Raw genomic sequence first — 23,925 nt, 5'->3', positions numbered from 1 at the left:
TGTTCTTCACCATCTTGTATACACCGTTCTCTCATAATTAATACAAACAAGAAACCCGTCGATAAGTGTTCTCCGGCCGCCCGGCAGAAAAATAAGGCTTGGCGCAAAAAGTCCAATCAATTGGCCGTGACCGCGCCTTTTTTCCCCTTCAGGACTGCGCTCAACAATTCTACGTTATCCCTCTGTTCAATCTAACCGCTATGATGTTGGGAGGGGCTGGCCTGAAAGGGCGCGGCATTGTGCCGGCCATTGCCCGGCAGCGATTGACTGCTCGATTGGTTCGTTCACCGGGGATGTGATTCCCGTCGGCAAATACTAAAAGATTGACAGATGTCTTCATTCCGTTCTCAGGCCTCAGGATTCCCTGCGCAATATGGGAGATCGAACCAATCGCTTGCTGGAAACCTATCCTGGAGGCCGGTATCCTCCGTTCATCAAGTGTTGGCCCCAAGGTTCAACTCAACCGCTTCTGCTCCGGCTGCCGCTGCCGCTGCCGCAACTACCAGCGACGCTGTAGGCACGACGACCGCACCCGCACCAGCATCTGACCTTTCTGATTTCGATATCAACGCTATCCCTGAGAAGATTGGATATCTGAAAGAGCTAGGACTCGACTATGGCTGGGGTTTCTCGTCCACGATCGAATACTTCATTGAGCATTTCCATATCTGGGGTGGTTTGCCTTGGTGGGCTAGTATTGTTGGAACAGGGCTTTTGATCCGGTTGGCCCTTTTGAAACCAATGCTTGCTGCTGCAGATGTCTCCGCCAAAATCAACAATGTGAAACCCTTAGTTGCACCCATCCGGGCTAGGATGACGGCGTTTGCACGAGAAGGTAAAACTGCGGAAGCTATGCAAGCGAGAGCGGAGGTGGAGAAAATCCATGCTGATCACAATATCAATGCTTACAAGTCATTTATACCATTGATTCAAGTTCCTTTTGGGTTTGGTTGTTATCGAGTTGTTAAGGGAATGACTGCTTTGCCAGTGCCGGGATTGGCGGCGGAGTCTGTTGGCTGGATCAAGGATCTCACGGTTGCAGATCCGTACTTCCTGCTGCCGGCTACCACAGCCTTCGCCATGTATCTTTCTTTCAAGGTATTCCCAGTTGCATCTCCATATTCCCAACCCCAAAGCTAATCTCTACTCACTCTCATAGAAAGGTGGAGAGTCCGGTTTGAATGAGATGTCGAAGTCACCTCTCGGCATGTTTTTCCTGTACGGAATGCCTGCCATTTCCTTCGCGTTCATGTCGTTCTTCCCTAGCGCTCTTCAACTTTACTTCCTATCGACCGGCTTGTTTGCTCTGGGACAGGCCTACCTAGTTTCTTCTACCAGCTTCCGGAAATTTGCCAATATCGCCATCCCAAACAAGCCGGCAACTTTGGAAATTACGCCCGAGGAGCAAAAACGATCGATTCGTATGCTCGAAGAGGCCATTCAATCTGATAAAAGAGACGAGGTCATTGTAGCGAAGCCGGGTCAGGATGTTAGTTTCGTTGACCGTACGATCGATAACGTCAAGAAAAGCTATGGCAACCTTACAAATGATATGAAGGAAAAAATAGACACCGCGATGGGCAATGAACCCAAGAAGAACGCCGACGGGTCGTTAGCCGAAACCCCTCGACTCAGTGAAAAGGATCGCAAACTAGCAGCAGACTATGAGCAGAGAAGGAAAGAGGAAGATGACTGGAAACGAGAGGAGAGAAACCATGCGCGGAGAATAGCTCACTTGAGAGCTCTAGAGCTCGAAAGGGAGAAGGCTCGTTCTGCGTATAAAAACTCCAAGCAAAGGTGAGCACGAGGTCAATGCCACACACTCGGCCATCTACAGATCCAGGATTTATTTCATTGTATAATATGGCGTGTACCATTCAGCTCTGTTTTATGTGTTACTTAGAATGAGTCGGATTGAATAGAACATCTATCCTCTTGATTTGTTCATCGGTTTTGGAGGTTGCCCGTCAGCAGGTCCGATCCGATGTTTCAACAACCACTCGATAACTTTTTCTTTTCTGTTAGAGAGGCCAACAATGTCACCATTTAGTACAGAATACTATGCAAAAGCCAGTTACTAATGAGAACCTACGTCAGAGGACTGACAAGCCCTTGGCTGCATGGCGAATACCCACCAAAGAACAGGCGATCTCGGACGAATACTGAGCTTGGAGCGCGACAGGGAAGCTGGGCCTAAAGTTCAATATTTTCCGCAGGAGACACCATTTCCATACCCAATTCTTTGGTCCAGAGCACCATTTTAGGACTGGCAAGCTTTCTCTAGCTATAATCAGTGTACGAATCTCCCTTCGGCCCCGGTGTCCTGTTCCTACCTCGACAAGGCCTTTCAGATGTGGGTAGTATTCTTCGACCTTCAGCTCGGCGCAAACCTGCTGCCAATCAATATTCGCGTAATATTGACATGCAGAACATGCCCTACGTACCTTGATTAGCCCTTCCGTGAAGCTGGGATGGAGATGGAGAGCAAGTTCTGCAACAGCAAAGGCGTCTTCACGTTTGAGGAAATCTTCCATCCTTGCCACTCTCTCTGAAAATGATTCAGTCTCCGTTATAAAGCGTCTCATCAAAGTGGCAGAGGACACATCAAGGCTGATAGTAAGCCCGTAGCCACAGATCTACTGACGCGGTTAGAACGGCCGTAGTACTTCGGGCCAACTCACGCTGATGAATTCTACAAACTGCGCATACGACCTAGGAAAGGCCTCGATCAAAAACACACATTTAGGTGCTTCTAGGTGCTTAGATACTTCAAACTTCAAGAGAAGGCTCAGTACATCGTCCGGAATAGTTCCGTTCTCGTCCATAGTGCCTTTCACTGCAAGCCATATCTCCTCTGGACCAGTGATCTCCAGACGACGGACGATCTTGTCAGGATCAAGATGTATGAGTCCCAGGTCTGCGGCAAGCTTAGTGGCGATAGTACTCTTTCCGGCACCTGGACCTCCTGAGCGTTGATCAGATTAAGCCCATTTGTCCCGAGAGCACCATTGGGGCTTACCGATCAAGAAGATGACTGTCGCCATGCTAAGATGAACCTCTGGTTCAGGCATGGTTTTCAGTTCCCGTGTAACTGCGGCGGCAACGCCTTGACGACACGCCGACTTAACATGAGCCCGACTGTAATCTTGCCAGAGCCCAGAAAAAGGGAGGGTCAAACAGACGCGTTGGACAATACTCTTCTTCTTTTCCGCCGGGTCATCGGGCACGTCAGGCATGGTGAGAAGCAGCTGAGAGAAGGCCATCATAAATGTCCGCCAAGGACAAAGGAGCATGTTTGTCCAGAAATAAGAGTGTGCTGTGAACATGCCAGCAATGCATGCTAGACAAATGGCTAGTATGAGTTCCTTATTTCTCTGTGAGAAAGTTCACAGCAAAACATTGCTGACTCGTTGCTTAGTCGCCTTGACAATGATAATATGGCTCTGAGAACTCACAAAAGTCATTCTTTCATTAAAAACTTCTTCCTCCGTACCTTTATCTTGCTCTGCATCCTCATATTGTTCTCGACTTTTAACTTGTTCTCAATGAGGATACTCCGTTATTATCTCTTGGTGCACAGCTATTCCAACATTGTCATCTCCAGTGAGTGTACGTGCCCTATTCTGTATTTCTCCACAAAGAATTGGCTAACGGGCCACAAACATAGACATTCCAACAACATCCTCTGATCTGTAAGACAAGAGAGCCTCCTAGATGACAATCCTTCTCGTCCCGTGCTTTTCATGTCCAAAGCACAGACTACATCTAATGCATTGCCAGTATGGAGCAGGACAGCGAATACAACGGTTACATGGTGCAGTGGATCGAACTACTTCTGTCCACCATCATTATTCTTCTGATCGTGGAGACAATTCGCAGAGCACTCATCCGACTCGACGACCAGCGCCCGCACCGTCATCTAGGGAGATACGGGGAAGAGCCCATCGCATTTCGAACTATTCATCTTGGAAGATTGTGGCAACATTTCTGATGAGCGCCCCCGTTGCAGCTCACTTTGTTTGACATTGTGAAGCTTATTATGGTAAACCTAGAGAACATTCAGCCATTGAAGGCAGGGGGATTCTGATGGTAGTCGCAGATGGGGTTCACTTTTCTTGTTGCTTTTAAAGGGTCTTTGGGTTTACCTGACTTCGCTTCATGATCGGTCCATGGGGAGGAGATTGGATTCGGGCAGTGGGTGGGATTCAGAGGGATTGATTCGGATATGGAAGATAGTCAATCAGGGCTATGCAGCAGCAGGAATCAAAGAGAACTTCACATGATTCTACTAAACCAACTCCAAGCTGATTGGATCTCGTGCACTCAAGCCTTTATGGACAAGTTAAAATAACCGACCTGGAGGCGAGTGAAGATCTTACTGGAAGAGTGATAGTTCATCCCCATCTGATTGGTAACACTTCATGCAAGTCTTAACATCAGCCTGTTCCATGTACAGGACCTCCTCACCATCCCTTCTTATGGTCTCTCACTACCCTTTGATTAGCTTCCAAAATTGAAAAATCCTGACGGACAGCCCAACCCCACTCCTCTATCGGGGGCCCTTGTACTCCATATATCATCTTACATCGACTTGGCCCTCTCAATAGAAGGGGGAAAAAGAACCCAAAATCCCCATGAATCGCCCTCCTCGGCTGTCTTTTCTCTTCCTTTTCTCCTTAGTCCTACCGGTAGTATACAGCGAGTCAACCTGCTACTGGCCTGATGGTACACCCGCAACCGCCGACGTCCCCTGCTCGGACGAGAAATACGCCCCCTGCTGTCGCGCCGGGAACCTCTGCCTATCGAATAACCTCTGTCTGAACGTCGCCATCCAACCATACGTTTTGTCTCGAGGAGCTTGTACAGATCCAAACTGGAATTCAGATAATTGTCCGCAGTTCTGCAGTATGTTCCTGACTTTACCTCATTCTCATTCCAGTAATGCAGCGGTGTCGTTGGACGTTATACTTCCTTTTCTACACCCCCACACCTTTATCCTTCTTTCAGCGCTGCATAATTCAAAGAGAGACAAGGGTCCCGATTTGACTAACACAGAGCAAAAATAGCAAATGTCTCCCGCGGCTCTGGCTCCTCTCTCTTCCCGCTGGGTCTAAATAGCAACGGTCTAGCTGAATACTGCTGCAATGAGCCCATACTTAACGGGTCCAAAATTGGCTGTGCCGCTTCCTCTGGGAGCTCCTTCTTCGTGCCGGATGGGTCCCTCGTAGCGGGGTATGCGGCGCTGGCGAATATCTCGTCGTTGAGCGCGTCGAATAGCACATCAGGTAATAGTGCGCCAGGTAATGGGACGTCATCCTCAAGCCCCAGCTCGAGGGATGCGGCTATTGGCGCGGGGGTGGGTGTGCCCTTGGGTGTTATTGCTATCGGGGCTGTCGCTTGGGCGCTTTATGAGAGGAGGTCTAGGAGGGAGAGTCTTGCTGCTGCGGCTAGATTTGAGAATGATGGTGGTGTTGGCGGGATTCCGGTGTATGGGATGCAGCAGCATGAGATGGAGCAGTGGAAGAACCCTTCTAGTCCCGTGGAGTTGACTACGTCGAGTAGGACACATGAATTGCCGTCCTGATGTATATGTGGGGATTTGTTTGAAGGGAATGCTTGATGTCCAATCGTGAATGGCCTGGTGCTGAGAGGAGCTCTTTCCTTCAGTCCATGAATTAGAAAGGTGAAATTATATCACTGACAGATGTAATTGCTACTGATACATTGAGACTCTGGATGAGAAGAAATGTCGGAGGCATGGCATCTGCCCGACGCAGTAGAAACGCGGTGAAGAAGACCAGGTAATACCATGATCTTCGTTGCCCTTGTTAGTGGCTTAGAGCAGTGTGACGTTATCTGAAGTATTCCGGTGCGGGTCAGTTGTGTCCACTGCTCATATGGATATTCCATAAAAAGTGATTCCCGAATCGACTGACAACGAGGAGCATCGCTAGAAGGCGCCGCAGGTGAGTGTATCCTTCCGAATGAGAAGCTCAAATTCCAGTTTTTGAAAGTCGCAAAACAATAGTAATCCTTGCTACAGAATCCCAGTAATTACGCCCTTCGTGACATCATTAACAGGTCTACCTCGAGAGAGCGGTGTTCTTTTAGCGGAAAATTCGTCTCCCTCCAACACTGCCGGCACTCCACGTCACCGATCCCCGAACTCCCAGATTTCCCATACTCAGTCCTGAGAACCCTACACCACCGCCCTCACCGTCCCGCTTCCAGCGTCGCAGTGCCTCCCGCAGATGTGCTGGAAGCAGTTGTCCCCGATGGGGGTTAGGAGGTAGCTTGAATATCCTCTCCGGTCTAGGTTGCGAAGCGTTGTATGGAGAATGCTGCGAGCCTTCTGCACCCGATGGGCACGGTGTCCCAGAAACATGCGTGGGAGGAAAGGGCGAGTGGTTCGAGGGTTCTTGCTTCACCAGGAGCTGTCCTGGAGTAGCAGGGCCTGGTGTGGCAGAGGCCGATGTATTCGCAGCTCTCGCCATTGCCGCGGCCCCCTCCGCCTCAAAAGCCGCTATCGCAGATTGGTCGTGTGCATCTGCCCATTCGGCCTGCACTGTCCGAGCCTTTTCAATGATCTCCCCCGCAAACACCTTCGTAAATCCATTAATCGTGGTAACCACGCTCGCCGGCACAGACTGTGATAGTGCATGGTTCACAATCCGTCGCAAAGTCTCCTTTCTCAGCTTCGCTCGCTTGAATAGATCGTATCGCTCCGACTGTAAAGGATTAAAAGCATCGACCAGCAATCTATACAAGTACCGCAATTAGCATATTCACCATGAAAAAGACGCATAGAATCGCCACGAAGAGCAAGTAGGAGAAGAAACATACGCAAGATTCTTCTTGTCAGCCTCTGTATCTGTAGCCCCTTCCTCTCTTCCTAACAGTTCCCCTTCATCCTCGAAATCCTCATCATCATCCCCATCATCCCCTCCACCGCCAGCCGCACCCGCTCGCACCGACCCCTCCGCATCAACAGACGATCTCATGTCCCCCCTCGCCGCATCTTCCTTCTCCCGCTCTTTCTCCGCTTTACTCTTGCGCCCGCGTTTCTTATTCCGAAATACACCATCCGCGCTTGTGCCTCCTAAGCTCCCCGTGAAACTGCCGGTAACACTACCCGCATCGCTAGCAGTACCATATGCGCGCGAATCCGTGTCGATAGTGGTCGGAAAGGAAGTCTGACGGAGAGGGTGCATGCGAGGCCGTTTAGGGTTGGTGCCGAGAGGTTGGGAAGCGGAGGATGAGATGGAGGGTCGTTTCAAAGGGTTTGTGGGCGGCGGCGATGACATTGTGAGCTGGTCTGTATTGGCTTCGGGATGGAGGTTCTGTTCCGGAGGGGATGTGTTGAAGAGTGCTGTTGATTTAAACAGCGAAGGTACAGTAAGTATGGTAAGGTAAGTAAGTATAAGAGTTTCCCTAATCAACCGGAACGATAACGGCGCTGATTTATTATTTGACACGCTATTCCGTTCTCGGGTACGGTTGGTGCCTTGGGTGTCCAGAGTATCAAACAAACCTCAACCCTAAAAAGTTTTTTCTTGTCGTCGTAGTAGTATTGGATCTGCAACAAACCCTTCAATACCTTTCAAGTACCATTAACTCATATGAAATAAGGCTACCTAACGTTTCTTTCTTCCTGTATGGGCTTACTAGTTGATCCATGTTTCCGTCGACTTATCATTTTATTTAAAGTAGGCCTAACGAGGATAGTATCTATTCGCGAGATTATATTCTCATTGCCTTAGGATCCCTGAGAGAATACAGCTAGATCTATAAAGCCTTCTTGAGTCTAAGTCCAAGTTTATAGAACTATTCAGTATTACTTCATCAGGAGCCCGTTTCTTGATTTACCGTGGAGCTTAGTATGTCGAAAGACACCGCGCACTTATACTGATGTACGAATATCTGGAATAACTTAAGCCCTCGGAGGGACGGAAGGAGCCAGATAAACAACTTCCAGAACAGACATGGGACGTGGCGAGCCATCAGTCCGAGATCGTTGACGGGGTATCCGTTACTTATATTTCTTATTCATGTTCATGTTCATGTTCAGTGTTGCTGTTGCAGTAGTGAATTATTGGAAAATTGGTACATGAAACTTGATTGAACCAGGAAAAATAAGCTTGGAAAGGTTTATAATTAATGAAACTGGCTCAGGACGAAGCACAAATCACAGAAAAACAAGATCAAAAGGCGCAATAGACAGTGCTAAAAAAAAAATTCCAATTTAGAATGAATTAACGGATCGCACAATGGTTGGATTGACGCCGCTCAGATGCGCTCTTCTCCGAGCCGAGGGGCCCCCCCTTTCCAATCAAGCCGCTCATAGTAGCGGAAGACAAGATCATATCCATCCAAATCGTGAACAATCCGATCCACACGGCGGTATCCTTCAATATGCTCCATCTTAGACTTCCGACGGGCCGCCTGCCGTTCGATGTATTTGGTTTCTCCAAGGCCGCTCAGCTCGACCTCACTAGGCTTGTTCTCAAACACGGTCACAGTGAAGCGACCAGGCTTGAAAATGTTCACCACCTGCTGCACAATCCCGGCGCTGGTCTGGCCGTTCTGGGAGTGCGGCACATTAGTCTCAAAGGACGCGTAGGAGCAGTGAGGCTCGGGCGTCACATGCACCGTGAAATAGTGGGTATTGGCCCTCGGGTCTGGAGTCGGGATGACGCCGTTGGCAGAGAAGCCACAAGGAGTGAACAGATAGGCATCAATGCGCGCCTCGGGGAACTTCTCCTTGGGATAGACATCTGAAAGACCACAGGACTCTGAAACAACGGTACCCAAGGCGTGGCCCTCCGTAGTCAACTCCGGTGGTAGAATGCGGGTTCCATCGGTGTCCTCCAGATCCATATCCGAGTTGTTGCTGAATACGTCAACATGGTCGCCGTTATCCTTATCAAAGTTGCGATAGCGTTTCTCGGCAACAGCGGTGGCATTGTCAAGATAGAATTGCTTGGCATTCTCTTCGTCCAAGTCGGTCATCAACACCTCCAGTGTCTCATCATTGGCATCCTCTCCCAGTGGCAGAGAACCTTCTGGGATCTGGAGAAACTTCGTCTCGGTCAGCTCTTCGTCACCCTTAGGACTCGCCGGTGGGGTGAGCATGGTGTTGGGCTCGGTCAGGTACAGGTACCAATGCTCGCCGTTCATCTTGCCGATCATGTAGGCACTGCCATTCAGGAAAAGCCTGTCCATAGTACGCACTTCATCCCTCCAACTGCGGTGGGGACCACGCTGACGGTCAGGGAACAGGAAATTCTTGCGGCTGTAGAACACACGGTAGGGAGCAGCCGCAACACCAATTCCACTGGAAGGAGCCAAAGACTTGGGGAAACCGGCAAACAGAGCAGCGATCTCGAGGATACGAGGCAGCCCGGAGAGCAAAGTTGTGGTGCCGCACGTCTTGAGGATCAGCTTGTGAGGCCAAACGAACATGCTAGACTCCGACAAAAGGTAGGCATCCACATCCTCAGACGAGACGATAGAAAGCACCTGGCAATTGACTAGATCCAGCATGTCCTTCCAGATCTCTTCCGGCACCGCCTTCAGACCAGTAGACTGGGTTGAGCCCAATTCATTAGCAGACGGGGCAAACCAGACCTCTAGGAGCTTCTCGGGCCCTGCTTCTCATTAGTCTTTGCACCGCGAGGTTAGTCACTCGCTGAGGACGTACCTTCGAAGGCATTGGTAGAATCAAGATCCTGAGTCACCTCATGGTTGATTGTCAGAGATGGAGTCGCCATAAACGAAGACGGCGACTGCGTGTAGTTCTTGGGAATGCCGATGTAAACCATCTTGATTGACCAGGAAATTGAGAAGCGAACTGATCTGATTATAATGATATGAACTTGGTGGTGCAGTGGAGCGACGCGCTCGATGTGTGGCCCGTAGACAAGAAAGCCTAGGAAGCACTATCTGCTGCCCAGACGAACAGGGGGGGAATGTCCGCCTGAGAGAGAAGGCCCTTAACGAGTCGGGATATATTGGCACACAGCCAGGAAGGTAAGGTCCAATAAAAGCCTAAAAGGCTGCTAGGGAGGGCGAAATGAGAGGGAAAGGAGAAAAATGCCTCTGGCGAAAGGAATTGTGACTATCAGTCGCAAACCCTCGTGCTGGAAGATACCGATACCGGTAAAAGTATCGGGTCTAGCAGACGAGGATATCTGCTCTGTTTGAGAAAGAAAAAATAGGTAGAAAACGGTGAGTTGGAGACGAGTGGGAAGACGTGAGTCGCGTTATCGGGGCCTAGATGAAATGTCGGTTAGCTTTGGGTCCGCCACCGAAGCCGTCACGACCAGAAACCTACTTTGCAGGCTTTGACAGGTATCGTAGTAGGTCCTTTGGGCTCATAGAAGGCTAGAATCCAATAGAGCTCAAAGCAGCACGGTATGGCGAGACGCTACGACTCTGAACATCTGCGAGGATACGTAGACCGAAGCGAACACTCACAGAAGAACAGGGATCGAGTCTCGCTTTTCAATTGAGCAAGGAACGAAAAAGGAGCTCAGAGTACAGACGAAATGAAAAGATAAAAAATTTGTATTGACGTGGGGTTGGAGAGTGTGCAGGTGAATTGTTGATATTCACAATTGTTGTCTGGTGTGTGGGCCCAAGAAAAAGTCCGTGGGGCGCAAAGCGACGGGAGTGGTTGGTACGAGAGAAGTTGGGTTGGGCTCGTCCGCAGCGCAGAATCTGAGAGAACAAGATCAGTTATGAGATCTATATAAAAGTGAAATAGGAGAAGGTTAAAAAAAACAATGGAATAATCTTGACATACTTCACTCACTACGACGAGGACTAGTTTTAGAGTAAGAAAGAACCACTTGAGACGGAGAGCTGAGTGGGAATGCTGAGAGAGGGAAGAGGGAGAGAAGAACACTAGACATGACATGCGACACTCGTTTTCCTTTTTCCCTAATTTTTTTGTCAACTTTTTCTGCCGTCAATCTTCCACTTGGTTTCCCCGATTTGGATAAACCTCCCCGGGCAGACCGCAAATAGTGGGCGGTGAACCAAGAGCTGAGTCAGCCGGAAGGTGACGTCGGTTCAGGAACGCGGAGGAAGAGAACCTAGTGGCGGACGTGCAGATATGCAAGGTCCATGCAATTAAACATGCCTCATTACGATCAGTTTCAATGTGTAATTAGATGGGGTAAACCCATTCAAGAGAGCGAGGGACGAGGGAAAAAAAAACCGCTAATGGTATTGAGCAACCGATAACACCGCTCTAAACCCCCAAACGCCTTGACATCAATGAAATAATCCCCTACCCTATCCCATCGTCATTGTATGTGCGAAATGTGATATTAAAGAAAGAAAAATAAATAAATAAAAAAGTCGAAAATAAAACGAAACAGAAGGAGGAAGAGAATGCTTGTGTTCTACGATTCCAGAATCGCATGCGCCATTTCGACCTCCCCCGCTTCACTAATCTTGGCTGCAAGAAATTCTCCTACCCTACCATTCAGGCGTTCTCGTAAATCCTGTGTCACGACGCCATTATGCCCGTTGGCAAGTGCCATGCGTCCCTCACTAAGAGTTCTGAGTATCCCGATTAAGATGTTAAGCACTTTTTCTGCCTCTGGGCGCCGCGGATTCTCTTCCGCCATGCCGTCCTTGAGTAGAGATCCATAAGTCGGTAAGTTAGGGAGAATGAGAACCCGTACGGCCTCCGTGCCCCCAACGGCCTGGAGGCCAATAATGGCTCCGTAGTGAGCCCCGAACGGCTTGGACGGGTCCAGGAACGTCTTCAGGCACGAGCGAGCCAAGCGTGGCTTGAGCGTATGGGAAGAATGCGAGTACTTTTTAGCAATAAGACCCAGAAGCGATGCGGCTAGGTCACGCAGGGCAAACTGTTCGGATAGATCCGCATTGCCTCCAAGCTGCCGAGCAACTAGACAGGTCAGAATAGGAGGGACAAGAGATGCAACCTAAAAATTCATGTTAGAGAGACAAAAGACGCGAGATTACAAGAGAACTCACATAAGGATCCACGTAGAGCGATTTATTCTGCACCAGCGCCTCCGCCATGCGCATTACCTGGGTCAGGACAAAGATATCTTTCAGGCCATGCGTGACCTTTTCGGAGATGAATTGTACAAAGTACGGCACGAGCTGGTGAAGTCCAGGGTCATCCCTCAGACTGGAATAGGCCGACGTTCTGTATTCCTCGCTAGACTCATCCAAGAAGGCACTGCAAACCTTTTCGAAGTACAATTGCAGCTCCTTGGATAGCACGTGCTTCACCAAAGGCTTCACGGCCACATTCCCACTCCCACTCATTGCCGCCAGCGTGGAGTTTGCATTAGGGCCCTTGGACATTAATTCAAGGTTTCTCGAGTCCGCCGAAGTAGGATTCTGAGGAATTGACGGTTGGACGCCTTCAACCGCTAACCAGTGTGCTAGTAGAAAGGATTAGCGATTCATCAGCGCGCATGCCCAACAGAGGTTGAAAATACCAGTGAAAGAGACCTCTCTGGGCACCTTTGGCAACGGCGCATTGATCAACTTCTCAAAATCTACTTCCTCATCCTCCACGTAGAACAACGGTTGCCCCGGTCCCAACGATGCCTCTCCGAACCGCAACGGTCGCGTAGACTCATATCCATATAACGGTTCCACATCGAGCACGCGCAGAGCTTGCGCAATATCCTGTGTAGTGAGAAGAGTGCGTCGACTGTGGCGCATGAATTTGAGGGCTTCTTCAAGAACCTGGGCAATCCGATATTCCACGTCGCGGGCAAGGTTTTCGGTTACATCATTGTTCAGGTTGACGATGCCAACAGACTCGGCCACATCGCGGATGTTATCTGGATTCCAGACAGACATTTAGAGGTGATTGGAAGTTGCTGCTCTGACGAGTTTATGGGAGGCGCGTGATGGGATTCTGCGTTCAGTCAAGGGTGTCTAGAGATCGTCAGGGATCCTTTAAATCAGTCGAATTATCGCAGCAGTTGAGATGATTGAAGGGGGGCGAGGAGCATGCTGGTCTGGTTAACCTAAGTAGGAATGTAGAATGCTGGAGGGCCCGCTATGATACTTTATATGAGCTTTAAGAGGTAAGAAGAAAGTGAAGGACATTACCCTGTTCCCACACCGCCTTCAGTGTATTTATACTACGAGGTAGTATGTATGTACTAGTAAGTACATAGGATGATGCACAGACATCTCATTGGCTTCAATAACAGAACAATAATATTTGTTGCTCTTAGGCTATGATTAAAAATTACTATTCTAATTATGTGATTCAAAGCAAACAGGCTCTTGTAAACATAAACACAAAACTTTCCGAGGTATCAAAATTTCAGACACAAATCAAGCATCGCAAACCATTCTACTGATTTTTCCGCTAATTAATCCGACCGTGACCGTGACCATCAAAGCACCTTCCGTAGACCTAAGCATCAGATAAAAGAACAACTCGTTGCATCTATTTAGCTTCAGTCGTGGCCGGTGCCTCCTGAGTCGTAACAGCCGCGTCGGTCTTTGGCTCTTCTGGGGCTAGTTGCTTAGGCTCCTCTTTCGGGGCCTCCACCGGAGCTTCCTTGGGGGCTTCGTCTTTCGGGACTTCCTGGGTTGCTTCCTCCTTTGGCGCCTCTTGTTCCGTCTTAGCAGCCTCGGTGGGTTCCGCAGCAGCAGCGGGGGCAGGAGCCGGCTCGTTGTCCTCCTCGAGGACCACCGTGCGGGCGCCCTCCTGCAGAGCAGAGCCGCTTCCACCATATACCTTGGGGAACTGCTCCTTCACGGCAGGTGGGAACTCCCGTGCCAGGTTGGCACCGTTGGAGACAGGGTGGAACTTGCGAGTGGTGTTCTTGCTCAGGAAGACCTTGATGGCAGCGAACATCCAGCCCATGATAGAGGGAACATTGACAAAGAACTTCTCGCGGAGTAACTCCGGATAGGCCGTGGAAAACACATCAATGGTCTTCTTGGTAGCGGCCTTGACGCTGGGATTCATGCGCAAGAAGCTGACGTTCAAGTAGTCATGAACCTGGATCATCTGATAAGGATCCTCACCCTCATAGTCAATAACGGACGTGGCTCGGTCCATCTTCAAGTCTTTCACAGCGAGCTCCATGAGCGCAACACGCCAATTAATAAACCTACGTGCCGTCAGATAAGCTGTCACAATTCACACCGAGTAGGGATCTACATACTCATCCACGTTTCCAAAGGTGGTAGCCAAATCCTTGACGCCGCCATAGATGTTCCAGGTGACAACAGTTTCCTTGCCATCAGCATCCTTGTAGGTGCTCAAGTATCCCAATCCTCCAAATTTCTTGGCGCTGTAGCGGCTCTCTACCAACGCGGTAGGGTTTGTCTGCTTGCGCCACTGCAACGCCTTGGTCAGCTGATCCTCTGCCAGCTTCACATTACCCTCATTGGCGCGAAGGAACTTGATCAGAACGTTGACGGTTGGAACGTCGTTGAAATCTTTGAGTGGGACACCCCACATCTCATCATGACCAGTGGTGGAGAGGATGGTGGGCAGACGATCGAACAGCTCACTCAAAGCCGGGTTCTTGGTCAGATACTCGGGCCTATCGTCCGCGGGCTTGTCCTCTTCCTGCTGTTCCTGAGCCGGTGCCGACTCAGCAGGCGCAGCGGCCTCCTTAGGCGCTTCTGCAGCAGGTTGGGTGGTGGGTTGCTCAGTTGTAAGGCTGGCATCGCTCGGACTAGTCTCGGTAGGCTGCTTCGATTCTGCTGGAGTCTCTGGAGCTGGGATTGCGGCTGGTTGGATCGTAGTCTCTGGAGTCTGAGTGGGAGGCTGAGATTCGGGGACAGCCGCAGCTGTCTTCTGCTGATCGGCCATATCGATGATATTTGATCGTAAAGTGGAAAAGTGGAGGTTGCGATAGAGATGGATTAGGATATTGGCGGAGAGCTGCTCTCTAAGCAACCCACGGTAAAGGAAAAGAATCGATGAAGGATGAGAAGGAGAGAAGGAAAGGGAAGAGAGAAACAACAAACGAAAAAGCAGGCAACACAGATCACATGCGCGCAAGTCACGAGGGAGAGGAAATTGACAGGAATACTCGTACAGTACTAGATTTGATTTATTTTATTTTTTTGGGGGGGGTGGATTTGATTTAATCTAACAAGTGAGCCTTAATCTCACACGGGTGGTACTATAAATATCCTTAAATCCAGAACTATTACTCACAGATTGGCATTTTATTTTAAGGGGGGAAGAGGGAGGGGAAGGGGGGGAAGAAAAGGACTACTTATAGATCCTCGACATCGGTGGTTTGATTTGCTGGAATGGACTCCCTGCTAATGTAATAAATAAATCATCGATCAGTCACATTTCCCCCGAGTTACAGTAAAGTACAATGTAAACACACATAGATATAGTACATACATATATATATAGGGATCACAAAGAAAAAAAAAAGAGAAAAACAAAAAAAAACCAAGAAGGAAGAAAAAAAAAAAAAAAAAAAAAAAAAAAAAAAAAAAAAAAAAAAAAAAAAGAAGAAGAAAAAATGATCCAATCTGGCCCAACTAAAAGAGTAAGGTAAGAAGATGCCTCCTTTTTCCATTTATTTTCCTGCGCAAAGTATGTTTGTTTCATTTAATTGATGGCCCGTTCTCGCTAGTTTGGGATAATATGAAACCTCGGGAAATAATATTCTTTATATATGATAAAGAACAGGTTATATTGTTCTCTATGTTACGAGCTAAAGTAGTATGTGATCTCTTTTGGTTCTTTGTCTCTTTTTTTCTCTCTTTTCCTTTTATTCTCTGCCCCGTTCGAGTAGGTTACTATCCTGGGGGGTCTTCAAATCCTGCATCACCACCTTCCAAGGCTTTATGTGGAGCCTGCTGCGTTGGCTGCCTGTAGATTCTCCCCCTGACTGGTGACTGTACCACTTAGACATGCATGAAACTCTGTAAGGAAACAGTCAGTTTCCCTGGCTACCTACACCAATACTTCACTTCATATCCCCCCCAACAGGTCAATGGTGCTCCCTCCCATTCGTTCCTGCACCAAATGATCCATCATGATGTCCCAACGTAGCCAAGTAAAACTAAACATGACATGACATGTCTCCATCGCGATAGGGAGAATGGATTACCCATGCTGGTTCTGAGAATTGGTAACATCAAACATAAGAGATCGCTGGGGAATATACACGATGAGGAGGTAGAAAAAAATTTATAACGGATAAATGAATAGAAAAGGGCACGACTAGAAAGTGACCCGAAGAAGACGAGTAAAAACATCCTCTACTTCCACCCTTTCACAAATTTCTCCGGAATCTTGGGCATCGGTGGCGGAACAGCAGGAGTGCCCTCGCCACTGTCCTCATCTTCATCCATTTCCTCCAGCTCCGTGGAATGCCTAAAGATCAACGTTAGCATGCTTGAAGCTAAGCCTTCCGGAAAGATAAAGAGGATCGCCTACGCAAGAAGCTCTTTAATATTCCGCATCTCGTAATGCTTCTTCCTCTGCTTCTCAAACTGGCGATGCTTTTCCTGGGCCTCTTCGGGGCTCAACAAGTGATCTGCATCTGTGTTGGTGTTTCCATTAGGCTCGTCATCCCCCATGACCACATGCTTATCGCTCCGGTGGGACTCATTGCTCAGACTCCGCGCACGTACGATGCGATCGTTGCTCTGGGCATCAGCGCCACCAGGAAACAGATCTTCCGGCTCCCCTAGCTCGAGATCGGGAATATCATCCTCAGTAACTGCCTTCCGAGGCCCCTTCTTCGTCTTGTCGAGTTCGTCAACAACTACCCCTTGCGCATCGATCAAGCTGTCTTCGGCTTCTGCAAGCTCCATCTCTTCTTCGTCCTGGCTTGGATCGTAATGCGGCGCATACGGCGTTTTAGGTTCATCGATCTTCATCTTGGCAGTCTTCTCCTGCTCAGTCAGGTAAAGATTCGCCTCGTCCCATTTCAACCGTGGGGAGTTCTCGTCATGCTGAATGCTGGCTACCGACTGGCGTCGAGACGCGGTCCCGGGGCGAGTTGTAGACGAGGAGCGACGGGACCCGGCATTTTGAAGAGTATTTTGAAGGGTGAGCTCCTTGGTATCGATAGGTTCTGTAGAGGGGGCGCGGGGGGCTAGAGTATCATGCGACGGTTGAATGTTCTGAGAGCTTGGGTTTTTCAGGATACCTGTGTGAACAGAAAGAGCGTTTAGGTATTTTCTTCGAAGCAACTGAGTTATACCCACTTACCCTTAGGCCTCTTGTGTGTCTCATCCATGTTGTGAGCCATCGTCATCGTATGTCTCCAATCGAGACCGACCGAGTCAGATATAGAGAGAACAAAAGCACAGAGGGAGCGATATTTAAAAGAAAGCGGCGCAAGAAACGGGGGAGACGAAAGGGGAAACACAATCACTCCTTTCACCAAAAAGTGTCTAGTCAGCTGAGGTCGCAAAGATCATGAAATTGAGGCTGAGTGGCCGTCAGGATGATGCGTGTGAATGGATGGGATTGGAGGGGTTCTTCAGCCTCTTGAATGGCTGACCAAGGTTTGCTGTGGGAAAGTCGCTTCACTGTTGGAATCTCTCCACACCCTGAGCAATGTCGAAAAGAAAGAGACAGGGTGATTAATGGCAAGTTGTAGATCTAGCGGTCGTACTGGACATGAGATGGCGAAAGAGTGCAAGTGACAGGCGGAAAACAACTTGAACATTGTCAATGAACTGGCACGTGGGCCTTCGTTGCCGATGACGTCGAAGGGATTTGTTTTGTTTTTGGCACACGGAAAAAATTAGATATAAAGAAAAGGTCCATTCCATAATATAAATATTTCCTCGGCATCACTCAATGAACAATAACCATTGTGACCAGTTAGTCCCTTATTTTTTTTTAAATAAGCGGTCAATTACACGGTTGGCTGCCCTAAAACCTGAATTTTCCATACGCCTCTCATAGTGTAACAACATTCGTTCAACCCCATGGTCATTGTATAGTATGAAATTGTAACCCTAAATACTGAGCAGATGGCCGCCAGTCCTATCGTCTCTACAGTTCAATCCAAGGTTATAGAACTCCACAGATTCGGAACCCATGAAAGGGTGGGGGAGTAAGTGAAAGCAGAATGCCACCCATTTAAAAATCACCGACGTGTATAGGGGAATCTTATAAGATAAGATTAAGAAGAAGGAAAGAAAAGGATAGAAGAAAATAAAACGAAGGGAGGCAATGCCCCTTTCCTGCTCCCGTGCAAGGTCGAGACATCCCACGCCACGATGTATCAAAGTACAACTACAAGGCAGAAAAGCGTGCAGGTCGCCAAAGTGATGAAAAGTGAAACATAATCAGCAATATCTGCGAGAAGAATTAGTCTGGTAGAAAGGGCCAAAGGTAGTTAGGAAAGATCAGAGGAAAGAAATTCAAACAATTGAAAGTCATGAATGGTATCAAGTCAAATCAGAAGGAAACCAAAAAACCTAAGCTGCTTGGGGATGGAAAAAAGTTGGGCATATGTTAAGTGTAAAACGAATGTTATGCGATGGAGTCAAATTCTTCCAGTTCGCGAAGCCTGTTCCGCGCAAGTTCGTCTCCTCCATTAGCCGACAACTGCATCCAGTGCAGGGCCAGACACATGCTCTGCGGGTCAGACTTGGGATCCTTATCGCGACGGAGTAAGGTCTCTTCCTTGAATGTATCCCGCAAAAACGTGAGGGGGAGAGTAACACGGGGGAGAAGTTCCGGGTGGGTGAGATAGAGAATTGCCAGCTCCCGCTGAGCAACTGGGTTTCCTTCCTTCGCGGTAATAATCCACATTCCGGCAGCATCCTCAATGGCATGACCCGGCCTTGCGTGCATATCATACTGATACCCTTGGGGTGGATGACGCCGGCTGAGCTCCTGGGAAACAATGTTGTCGGCAATCTCAACCATGCTGTTGCAAATTTCGTCCTTTAAGCTTAGTGCAGCCAAACCAAACTGTAGGAACGCTGTCCCACTGTCGGACTTGTTCAACGTCTCTCCTGGGACAAATGCCGATATAAACTGCAAATCGCGGAAAAGAGTCTTTGGTTTCACCTCGAGGATTATACCGCGCAGGGCTTCCACGATTTGACTTTCCGTGGGGCCTAGGTAGTCAGAAGGCCGGGTGTCGAAAATAACGGACTCATCGGTAGGAGATGTTGTAGTATGGAAGAAGCCTTTGCCAAGGACACGAGTTGCCTGGGGATCTGAGAAGCTGTGGCGAGCTGCTCGCTTCCTTTGAAAACTAGAATTGCGTCTTTGGCAAGGTGACTCTTCAACAAGAGGGAAGAGAGATTTATCATCATTAGCCGAGTTCAGTGATGCAATAACCAACGCACGCAGATCTCGCAATGCCTTCAGTTTGGCAAACGGGTTTCCATGACGTGAGAAGACCTCTGTTAAACGACAGAACACAGTTTTGTATGAGAATGGGGATTCAACATCGATGCTTGCATCAGCATCAGTCGAAGAGGAAGGTAAGGCTGCGGGAGTCTGGGGTTCCTCTCGCTCTAAAGGCCCGAGTGATTTGCTTCTCCGGGTACTCAATGGGGCATGATGGATAGCGTGGCGGACTAACCGTTCGTCATACTCCGCATAGAACCGCTGGATTTGAGACCGTTTCTTCATTTGCGTTTGAATTCTGTTCTGGTCTAGAGCATTGCCAAACCAGGCATCAGTCTCACTCCCACAGCTCCATACCGGGGAACCCAGATCGCTTAAGAGCAGGCTTGTAAGGGTTTGTCGTAGTCCATCTAGAAAAGCTGCTTTTCCAAGAGCTTTACGGTCATTTCGTCGGGGTTGTTGGCTTGGCGTATCACTTAGAAGTGATGGGGGCCTAGAGTATAGGCTGGATGCGCTCGGGGCATACTGCTGGTGTGGTGCAGACCAGAACGTGCTGCAAGAATCTCCTGTGCAAGTTGACGCGGCCCTTCCTGGAGAGCCCACGATAGAAGAAGTATCAGGGATAGACAGGTCTCGAGGAACTCGCCATTTGTCAGAGACCAAACTCTGGAAAGAGGTTTTCGTATTCAATGGAGGGAGTTCTTGCGAGTATCTGGAGAGTGAGTCGGATGGACGGGTGCTGTTGGCATATGAGTGCAACGGATTGCTAGTTTCATCACTGCCGATACTAAAGGGCCGTAGACTGGAAGAAAGACCATGGAAACTTCGGTTGCTGGAGCTTTCGTACTTAGCTCGCTCTCTATAGTATAGTTCGCTGGCCCAGAGCACAGGCGTTTCCGCCATAGTCTCTCCGACTAGTCGATTGATACTTGATTTGACCTCGTAACAAAACCGGTGAATACGTTCCTCACCTTTGCAGAAATTTTCGATGTTGTTATGGGATAACCATTTTCGAAGTAAGTCCACCTGTTCGTCAGAGAGCTTATTCGGGCTCCCATAGTTCCTTGGGGCCTTCATGACATCCATGACCTGTAGCTCTGGCTTTTGAAGTAGAGAACCTCCAAATGATCTTCCAGTACCACGGGATCGACCCTCATTAGGTGCATGCTTGTATAGGCGAGCGGAGTACACCATAGTCTTCAATGCCAGCGCGACATGTTTAGCTTCCTCGTACCTCTTAGAGTTCTTTACGTCGGTCATGTACCACATCTTGTCTCGCAGTTTTGACACAGTGGCCATTGTGTCCTTAACCGTCCGTTGCAGTCGCTGCATATGGCGATCGAGGGCGACAAAGTCACCTTCGCAGCGTTCGATGACAGAACTTGAGGTCTGGAAGGCACGGATGCTTGAAGTATACATAGGTTCAAGGATCCACGAGTCATCGGCAAGTCGAGTTGAAGAGTTGGCGGCACTTCGACGAAGCTGTCTGCCAGCGTTCCACCAATAATGAGCACCGATAAAATCCGAGGCATGATGACAATATGCCATGGCTCGATCAAATCTTTGTTTAAGGGTTATGCTGTCTGTTTGCAAAGTATTGTGAGCCTGAAAGCTGATTTCATGGTGGTCTTCGGCGGGATTCTCCTGGATCAGTTTCACAATGGCCGTCTGAAGAGCTTCGAAGTTATCTTCTAGACCTAAGGTAGTGGCCTGGACCTCATCCTCGGATGCATGCTCTGGGTAACTGGATTGATCGTCCGAGAACAGGCTCCATAATAGACGTCGTCCATTCTGAGCAACTGAAAACACGGTCCATTCTTCAGCGGATGGTGGCTCCAGATTTGAGCGACCATAGGGTTCGCCCAAATCGGATAGTTCAAAGCGAATCCGATCGGCATTACGAGCTAAGGAACTCTCCGGAAGTGACAAGAAATCCATGTCAGTTGAGAAGAGGCCTCTGATGGAAGGCCGCCTAGAGTGTTTGTCAACAAAGGGTTTGAAAAACCCCGGCTCAGCTATTGGAGCTCCCTGCCTCTCCGAAAGTGACTGTAGAGACCTGAGAGACCTGAAAGACCCAGACATTCCAGAAGACGGTGTTGGTGAGTTGCACACTGGAGAGCATGTCCTAGGGAAAAGGGCATTCAATAAACTGAGAACATCAGTGGCCGAAAGCATCAGGAAGACAGCAGGTGACTCGCGTCCTCCACCGTAAGTTGAGCATGGGATATTGATCTGTCTTCCATAGGCCGCGTTTTGAAACCGGGAAAGCATGTTCTCAACATGCTGCCGGACCATGGGACGAGCCATAGAGAAATGAGTCCTGTCAAGAGTGAAATTTAGTTAGTAGACTTGCTCGCTCGCAGTATCTGGGAAACAAGGACAACGCACATTGAGCGTAGGATGGCGTAGACCTGAGAGTAAGCCTGAAGTCCAACTTGTCCGAGGAGTTTCTCTCGTGCATCTTTCCTGATATGAAAGTCAAGCAAAAGTCCGTGGGCCTACAGACAGAGTTAGACGCGGTATATCTATCGCCTAAAAAATTCGGCAGGTTAAGTGAGTAGTATCATACCTCAGGGAAGGTTAGTGCGCCGTATAGGAATTTAGAAAAGTACCACTGAATAAATAGGAACTCCAAAAAACGATCACGGCAGTCCTGACGATCTAATTTTTGCAATATGGCACTGCTCAGTTCCATCACTGAAACGGGAAGTCCTCCATCTGGATCATCCAATATCCGGAACAAAGAATCAACCGCAGAGGCAAAGAATTCCTCGGCTACGTCCGTTCTCAATGGGTCTGGAGGCTCGGCGTCAAAGTTCAGACCGGGTGGGGTATCTACATGTTCCAAGAGAAATGCACCAGTTTGAAGGATATCCATGAGGTAGAGCTCGAATTTGGGCTTAGCTTTCCAATCACTACCCATGGACCAGGCGGCCAAGATGTGGCTTAGAAGAGGATGGAACCTACTGCTGCCATCCGCAATGAGCTTTGCGCAAACAGAAGACCACACGTCCAGGCGCAATTTAGCTTCAGGGGCATCCGAGTCCAGGGGGGCCGCAAAAGCATTAAACAACATGGTAGATACAGCGTCCGTTCTCTCGAAGGCGAGGACATGATCCTTAACAAGGACGGAAGTGGGAGGACCGCGCTTAGAAAACGAAGGATAGTGCCGGGATCGGAGAGTTGGGGGGGATGTGAGATCACCGGCATCCCACGAAAGGGCCGAAGATGATACCAAAGCGCCCAGCTGGGCCGGGGTCAAGCCGCACAATCGTTCAAACAGAAACTGGGGGTCGGTGCGGACCAATTGCAGGATTTCAATAAGGTCAGCCCTGGACTGGGGACTCAACTGGAGGAAAAAGTCCGGGGTCCGGTCCACTGTGGACTCGGGAGATGATGGCCAATCTTCCAACGGGTCCTGCCGGTGGAAGTGGCGTCGACAGGCAGAATCACAGGATTCCTGGAGATCAATTAGGGTATGGTAGAGTGAAATGAAATTGACCTTGTCGTCATATCTCAATCGATCAACCAAGCCGCGCTGAACCGCAGCGCCCACGCGGACCAGTCGCGCAGAAACCCCCATAGACACTTTGGTGGCATGAAGACGTTGTTCCAAACTTTTCCGACGGGCTTGTTTCTGCTGATTCTGGCGATAGCACTTGGCCAAATTCTCAAAAGAAACCTTAGGGCTATCCTCCATAGGCACTGATGGCATGGCCTGGGGCGGATTTTCCGAGGGGCATCCATCTTCGGAAAAGACGGGTGTTGCAATGAATCGCGAACTCGCACGGTCTGAGTCTCCAGACTCACCTATAATCGGACCCATTGGTTCGGGGGAGAACCGAGTTGGGGACATGCTGGCAGTCGCAGCAGGTGGCTGAGGTGTACTTTCACATGATGAAAGAGACCGGATGGGGGTCATTAGATCTGAGGTAGAGAAAGTGGGGAAGGTGTTAGCAGAGGAGGCGGTATAATTCCCATTCAAGAGGCAAAAGAAATTGCGATGCCGAAGGGGGGAAAATTGGTAGTTATATGCGGCTGAAATAAAATCCAGAAAAAAGGGGGGCTGGCGATCTTGCACACAGGCCTCAGAATAAATTAGTCAACTAGAACGTACTGGTCACATAAGCTAGGGTCGATGAGAGACCATCGGATTGGGCATCGAACATGATGTTGCCATGGGCAGTCTCCCGGCCAGGTAGCCAAGGAGACGTGTGACGTCGCAAGATGCCCCTAGCTCCAGGAACCGCCTCTCTATCGCATGGTCCAGCCCTTAGAGGGGAAGAAGGGAAAGGACGGCGGTTCTCATGGGGATCTAGTAGAGGGTAATGCGATACGGTCGATGGCTCCAGGATTGATGGAGGAAGTAAGAGAGAGGGACGAGAGGGACGATAAGGAAGGATGGGAGGCGGGGTAGAAGGGAAGGAAGACAAAGGTGAAGGAGGGGAGGGAGATAGATATTGGGATTATAATAATAATAAAGAGGTAGATATTTGGGGGAGGGGCGAGGGTTCGAGAGATGCAAGTAGGAATAATAAGTATAGCTGGAATCAAGGGAAAAATAAAAGAATACAAAATAAAATCGAAAAATCAGAAATTCA

The 23,925-nt window shown here is 49.1% G+C and overlaps 9 protein-coding genes across 9 annotated transcripts; 2 read left to right on the top strand and 7 right to left on the bottom strand.

Moving 5' to 3' along the window:
* Nucleotides 1-71: 71 nt before the first annotated feature.
* Nucleotides 72-2,109, top strand: BDW43DRAFT_272604 (membrane insertase OXA1). Its single transcript, XM_032041555.1, has 3 exons — nucleotides 72-278; nucleotides 331-1,098; nucleotides 1,160-2,109. Exons 1-3 carry the CDS (start codon nucleotides 201-203, stop codon nucleotides 1,799-1,801), a joined length of 1,488 nt encoding a protein of 495 aa, XP_031901531.1. The 5' UTR covers nucleotides 72-200; the 3' UTR covers nucleotides 1,802-2,109.
* Nucleotides 2,110-2,193: 84 nt separating this feature from the next.
* BDW43DRAFT_309954 (adenylate kinase family protein) lies at nucleotides 2,194-3,236 on the bottom strand (the record flags this gene model as incomplete). Its single annotated transcript, XM_032046804.1, has 5 exons — nucleotides 2,194-2,280; nucleotides 2,334-2,390; nucleotides 2,445-2,636; nucleotides 2,682-2,965; nucleotides 3,020-3,236. 5 exons carry the CDS (start codon nucleotides 3,234-3,236, stop codon nucleotides 2,194-2,196), a joined length of 837 nt encoding a protein of 278 aa, XP_031901530.1.
* Nucleotides 3,237-4,476: 1,240 nt separating this feature from the next.
* On the top strand, nucleotides 4,477-5,639 carry BDW43DRAFT_51843 (uncharacterized protein). The gene is made up of 2 exons (XM_032050178.1): nucleotides 4,477-4,905; nucleotides 5,067-5,639. The coding sequence occupies exons 1-2, from the start codon at nucleotides 4,635-4,637 to the stop codon at nucleotides 5,582-5,584; spliced, it is 789 nt and encodes a 262-aa protein (XP_031901529.1). The 5' UTR covers nucleotides 4,477-4,634; the 3' UTR covers nucleotides 5,585-5,639.
* Nucleotides 5,640-6,107: 468 nt separating this feature from the next.
* Nucleotides 6,108-7,304, bottom strand: BDW43DRAFT_309952 (transcription initiation factor TFIID subunit 11 family protein; the record flags this gene model as incomplete). Its single annotated transcript, XM_032046803.1, has 2 exons — nucleotides 6,108-6,759; nucleotides 6,844-7,304. The coding sequence occupies 2 exons, from the start codon at nucleotides 7,302-7,304 to the stop codon at nucleotides 6,108-6,110; spliced, it is 1,113 nt and encodes a 370-aa protein (XP_031901528.1).
* Nucleotides 7,305-8,143: 839 nt separating this feature from the next.
* On the bottom strand, nucleotides 8,144-10,289 carry BDW43DRAFT_51818 (adenosylmethionine decarboxylase SPE2). The gene is made up of 2 exons (XM_032050177.1): nucleotides 9,701-10,289; nucleotides 8,144-9,647 (listed from the first exon to the last, which is right to left on the bottom strand). The coding sequence occupies exons 1-2, from the start codon at nucleotides 9,819-9,821 to the stop codon at nucleotides 8,287-8,289; spliced, it is 1,482 nt and encodes a 493-aa protein (XP_031901527.1). The 5' UTR covers nucleotides 9,822-10,289; the 3' UTR covers nucleotides 8,144-8,286.
* Nucleotides 10,290-11,127: 838 nt separating this feature from the next.
* Nucleotides 11,128-13,101, bottom strand: BDW43DRAFT_272597 (TATA-binding protein-associated factor TAF6). The gene is made up of 3 exons (XM_032041554.1): nucleotides 12,486-13,101; nucleotides 12,010-12,428; nucleotides 11,128-11,957 (listed from the first exon to the last, which is right to left on the bottom strand). The coding sequence occupies exons 1-3, from the start codon at nucleotides 12,853-12,855 to the stop codon at nucleotides 11,409-11,411; spliced, it is 1,338 nt and encodes a 445-aa protein (XP_031901526.1). The 5' UTR covers nucleotides 12,856-13,101; the 3' UTR covers nucleotides 11,128-11,408.
* A 100-nt stretch (nucleotides 13,102-13,201) lies between these two features.
* sfh5 (CRAL/TRIO domain protein) lies at nucleotides 13,202-15,173 on the bottom strand. Its single transcript, XM_032041553.1, has 2 exons — nucleotides 14,184-15,173; nucleotides 13,202-14,129 (listed from the first exon to the last, which is right to left on the bottom strand). The coding sequence occupies exons 1-2, from the start codon at nucleotides 14,837-14,839 to the stop codon at nucleotides 13,457-13,459; spliced, it is 1,329 nt and encodes a 442-aa protein (XP_031901525.1). The 5' UTR covers nucleotides 14,840-15,173; the 3' UTR covers nucleotides 13,202-13,456.
* Nucleotides 15,174-16,257: 1,084 nt separating this feature from the next.
* On the bottom strand, nucleotides 16,258-17,255 carry BDW43DRAFT_309948 (PP1-complex regulatory subunit GLC8; the record flags this gene model as incomplete). Its single annotated transcript, XM_032046802.1, has 3 exons — nucleotides 16,258-16,372; nucleotides 16,436-17,153; nucleotides 17,216-17,255. The coding sequence occupies 3 exons, from the start codon at nucleotides 17,253-17,255 to the stop codon at nucleotides 16,258-16,260; spliced, it is 873 nt and encodes a 290-aa protein (XP_031901524.1).
* A 1,238-nt stretch (nucleotides 17,256-18,493) lies between these two features.
* BDW43DRAFT_299404 (uncharacterized protein) lies at nucleotides 18,494-23,246 on the bottom strand (the record flags this gene model as incomplete). Its single annotated transcript, XM_032044716.1, has 3 exons — nucleotides 18,494-21,644; nucleotides 21,713-21,822; nucleotides 21,894-23,246. The coding sequence occupies 3 exons, from the start codon at nucleotides 23,244-23,246 to the stop codon at nucleotides 18,494-18,496; spliced, it is 4,614 nt and encodes a 1,537-aa protein (XP_031901523.1).
* Nucleotides 23,247-23,925: the final 679 nt, after the last annotated feature.

This window comes from Aspergillus alliaceus (genome assembly GCF_009176365.1).
Source record: "Aspergillus alliaceus strain CBS 536.65 unplaced genomic scaffold BDW43scaffold_15, whole genome shotgun sequence".
In the NCBI taxonomy this organism is placed as follows: Eukaryota; Fungi; Ascomycota; class Eurotiomycetes; order Eurotiales; family Aspergillaceae; genus Aspergillus; species Aspergillus alliaceus.
The sequence above is the reverse complement of the archived record's forward strand: the minus strand, read 5'-3'. Positions and strand labels throughout refer to the sequence as shown.

Coding starts and splice junctions, on each gene's coding strand:
- BDW43DRAFT_272604 (XM_032041555.1), top strand. CDS start 201: ATGATGTTGGGAGGGGCTGGCCTGAAAGGGCGCGGCATTGTGCCGGCC. Junction 279..330: donor AGCGATTGACTGCTCGATTG/GTTCGTTCACCG, acceptor AAAGATTGACAG/ATGTCTTCATTCCGTTCTCA. Junction 1,099..1,159: donor CCATGTATCTTTCTTTCAAG/GTATTCCCAGTT, acceptor TCACTCTCATAG/AAAGGTGGAGAGTCCGGTTT.
- BDW43DRAFT_51843 (XM_032050178.1), top strand. CDS start 4,635: ATGAATCGCCCTCCTCGGCTGTCTTTTCTCTTCCTTTTCTCCTTAGTC. Junction 4,906..5,066: donor TAATTGTCCGCAGTTCTGCA/GTATGTTCCTGA, acceptor GAGCAAAAATAG/CAAATGTCTCCCGCGGCTCT.
- BDW43DRAFT_51818 (XM_032050177.1), bottom strand. CDS start 9,821: ATGGTTTACATCGGCATTCCCAAGAACTACACGCAGTCGCCGTCTTCG. Junction 9,648..9,700: donor TTCTACCAATGCCTTCGAAG/GTACGTCCTCAG, acceptor AATGAGAAGCAG/GGCCCGAGAAGCTCCTAGAG.
- BDW43DRAFT_272597 (XM_032041554.1), bottom strand. CDS start 12,855: ATGTCTGTCTGGAATCCAGATAACATCCGCGATGTGGCCGAGTCTGTT. Junction 12,429..12,485: donor CAGAGAGGTCTCTTTCACTG/GTATTTTCAACC, acceptor CCTTTCTACTAG/CACACTGGTTAGCGGTTGAA. Junction 11,958..12,009: donor CGCTCTACGTGGATCCTTAT/GTGAGTTCTCTT, acceptor ATGAATTTTTAG/GTTGCATCTCTTGTCCCTCC.
- sfh5 (XM_032041553.1), bottom strand. CDS start 14,839: ATGGCCGATCAGCAGAAGACAGCTGCGGCTGTCCCCGAATCTCAGCCT. Junction 14,130..14,183: donor ACCTTTGGAAACGTGGATGA/GTATGTAGATCC, acceptor GACGGCACGTAG/GTTTATTAATTGGCGTGTTG.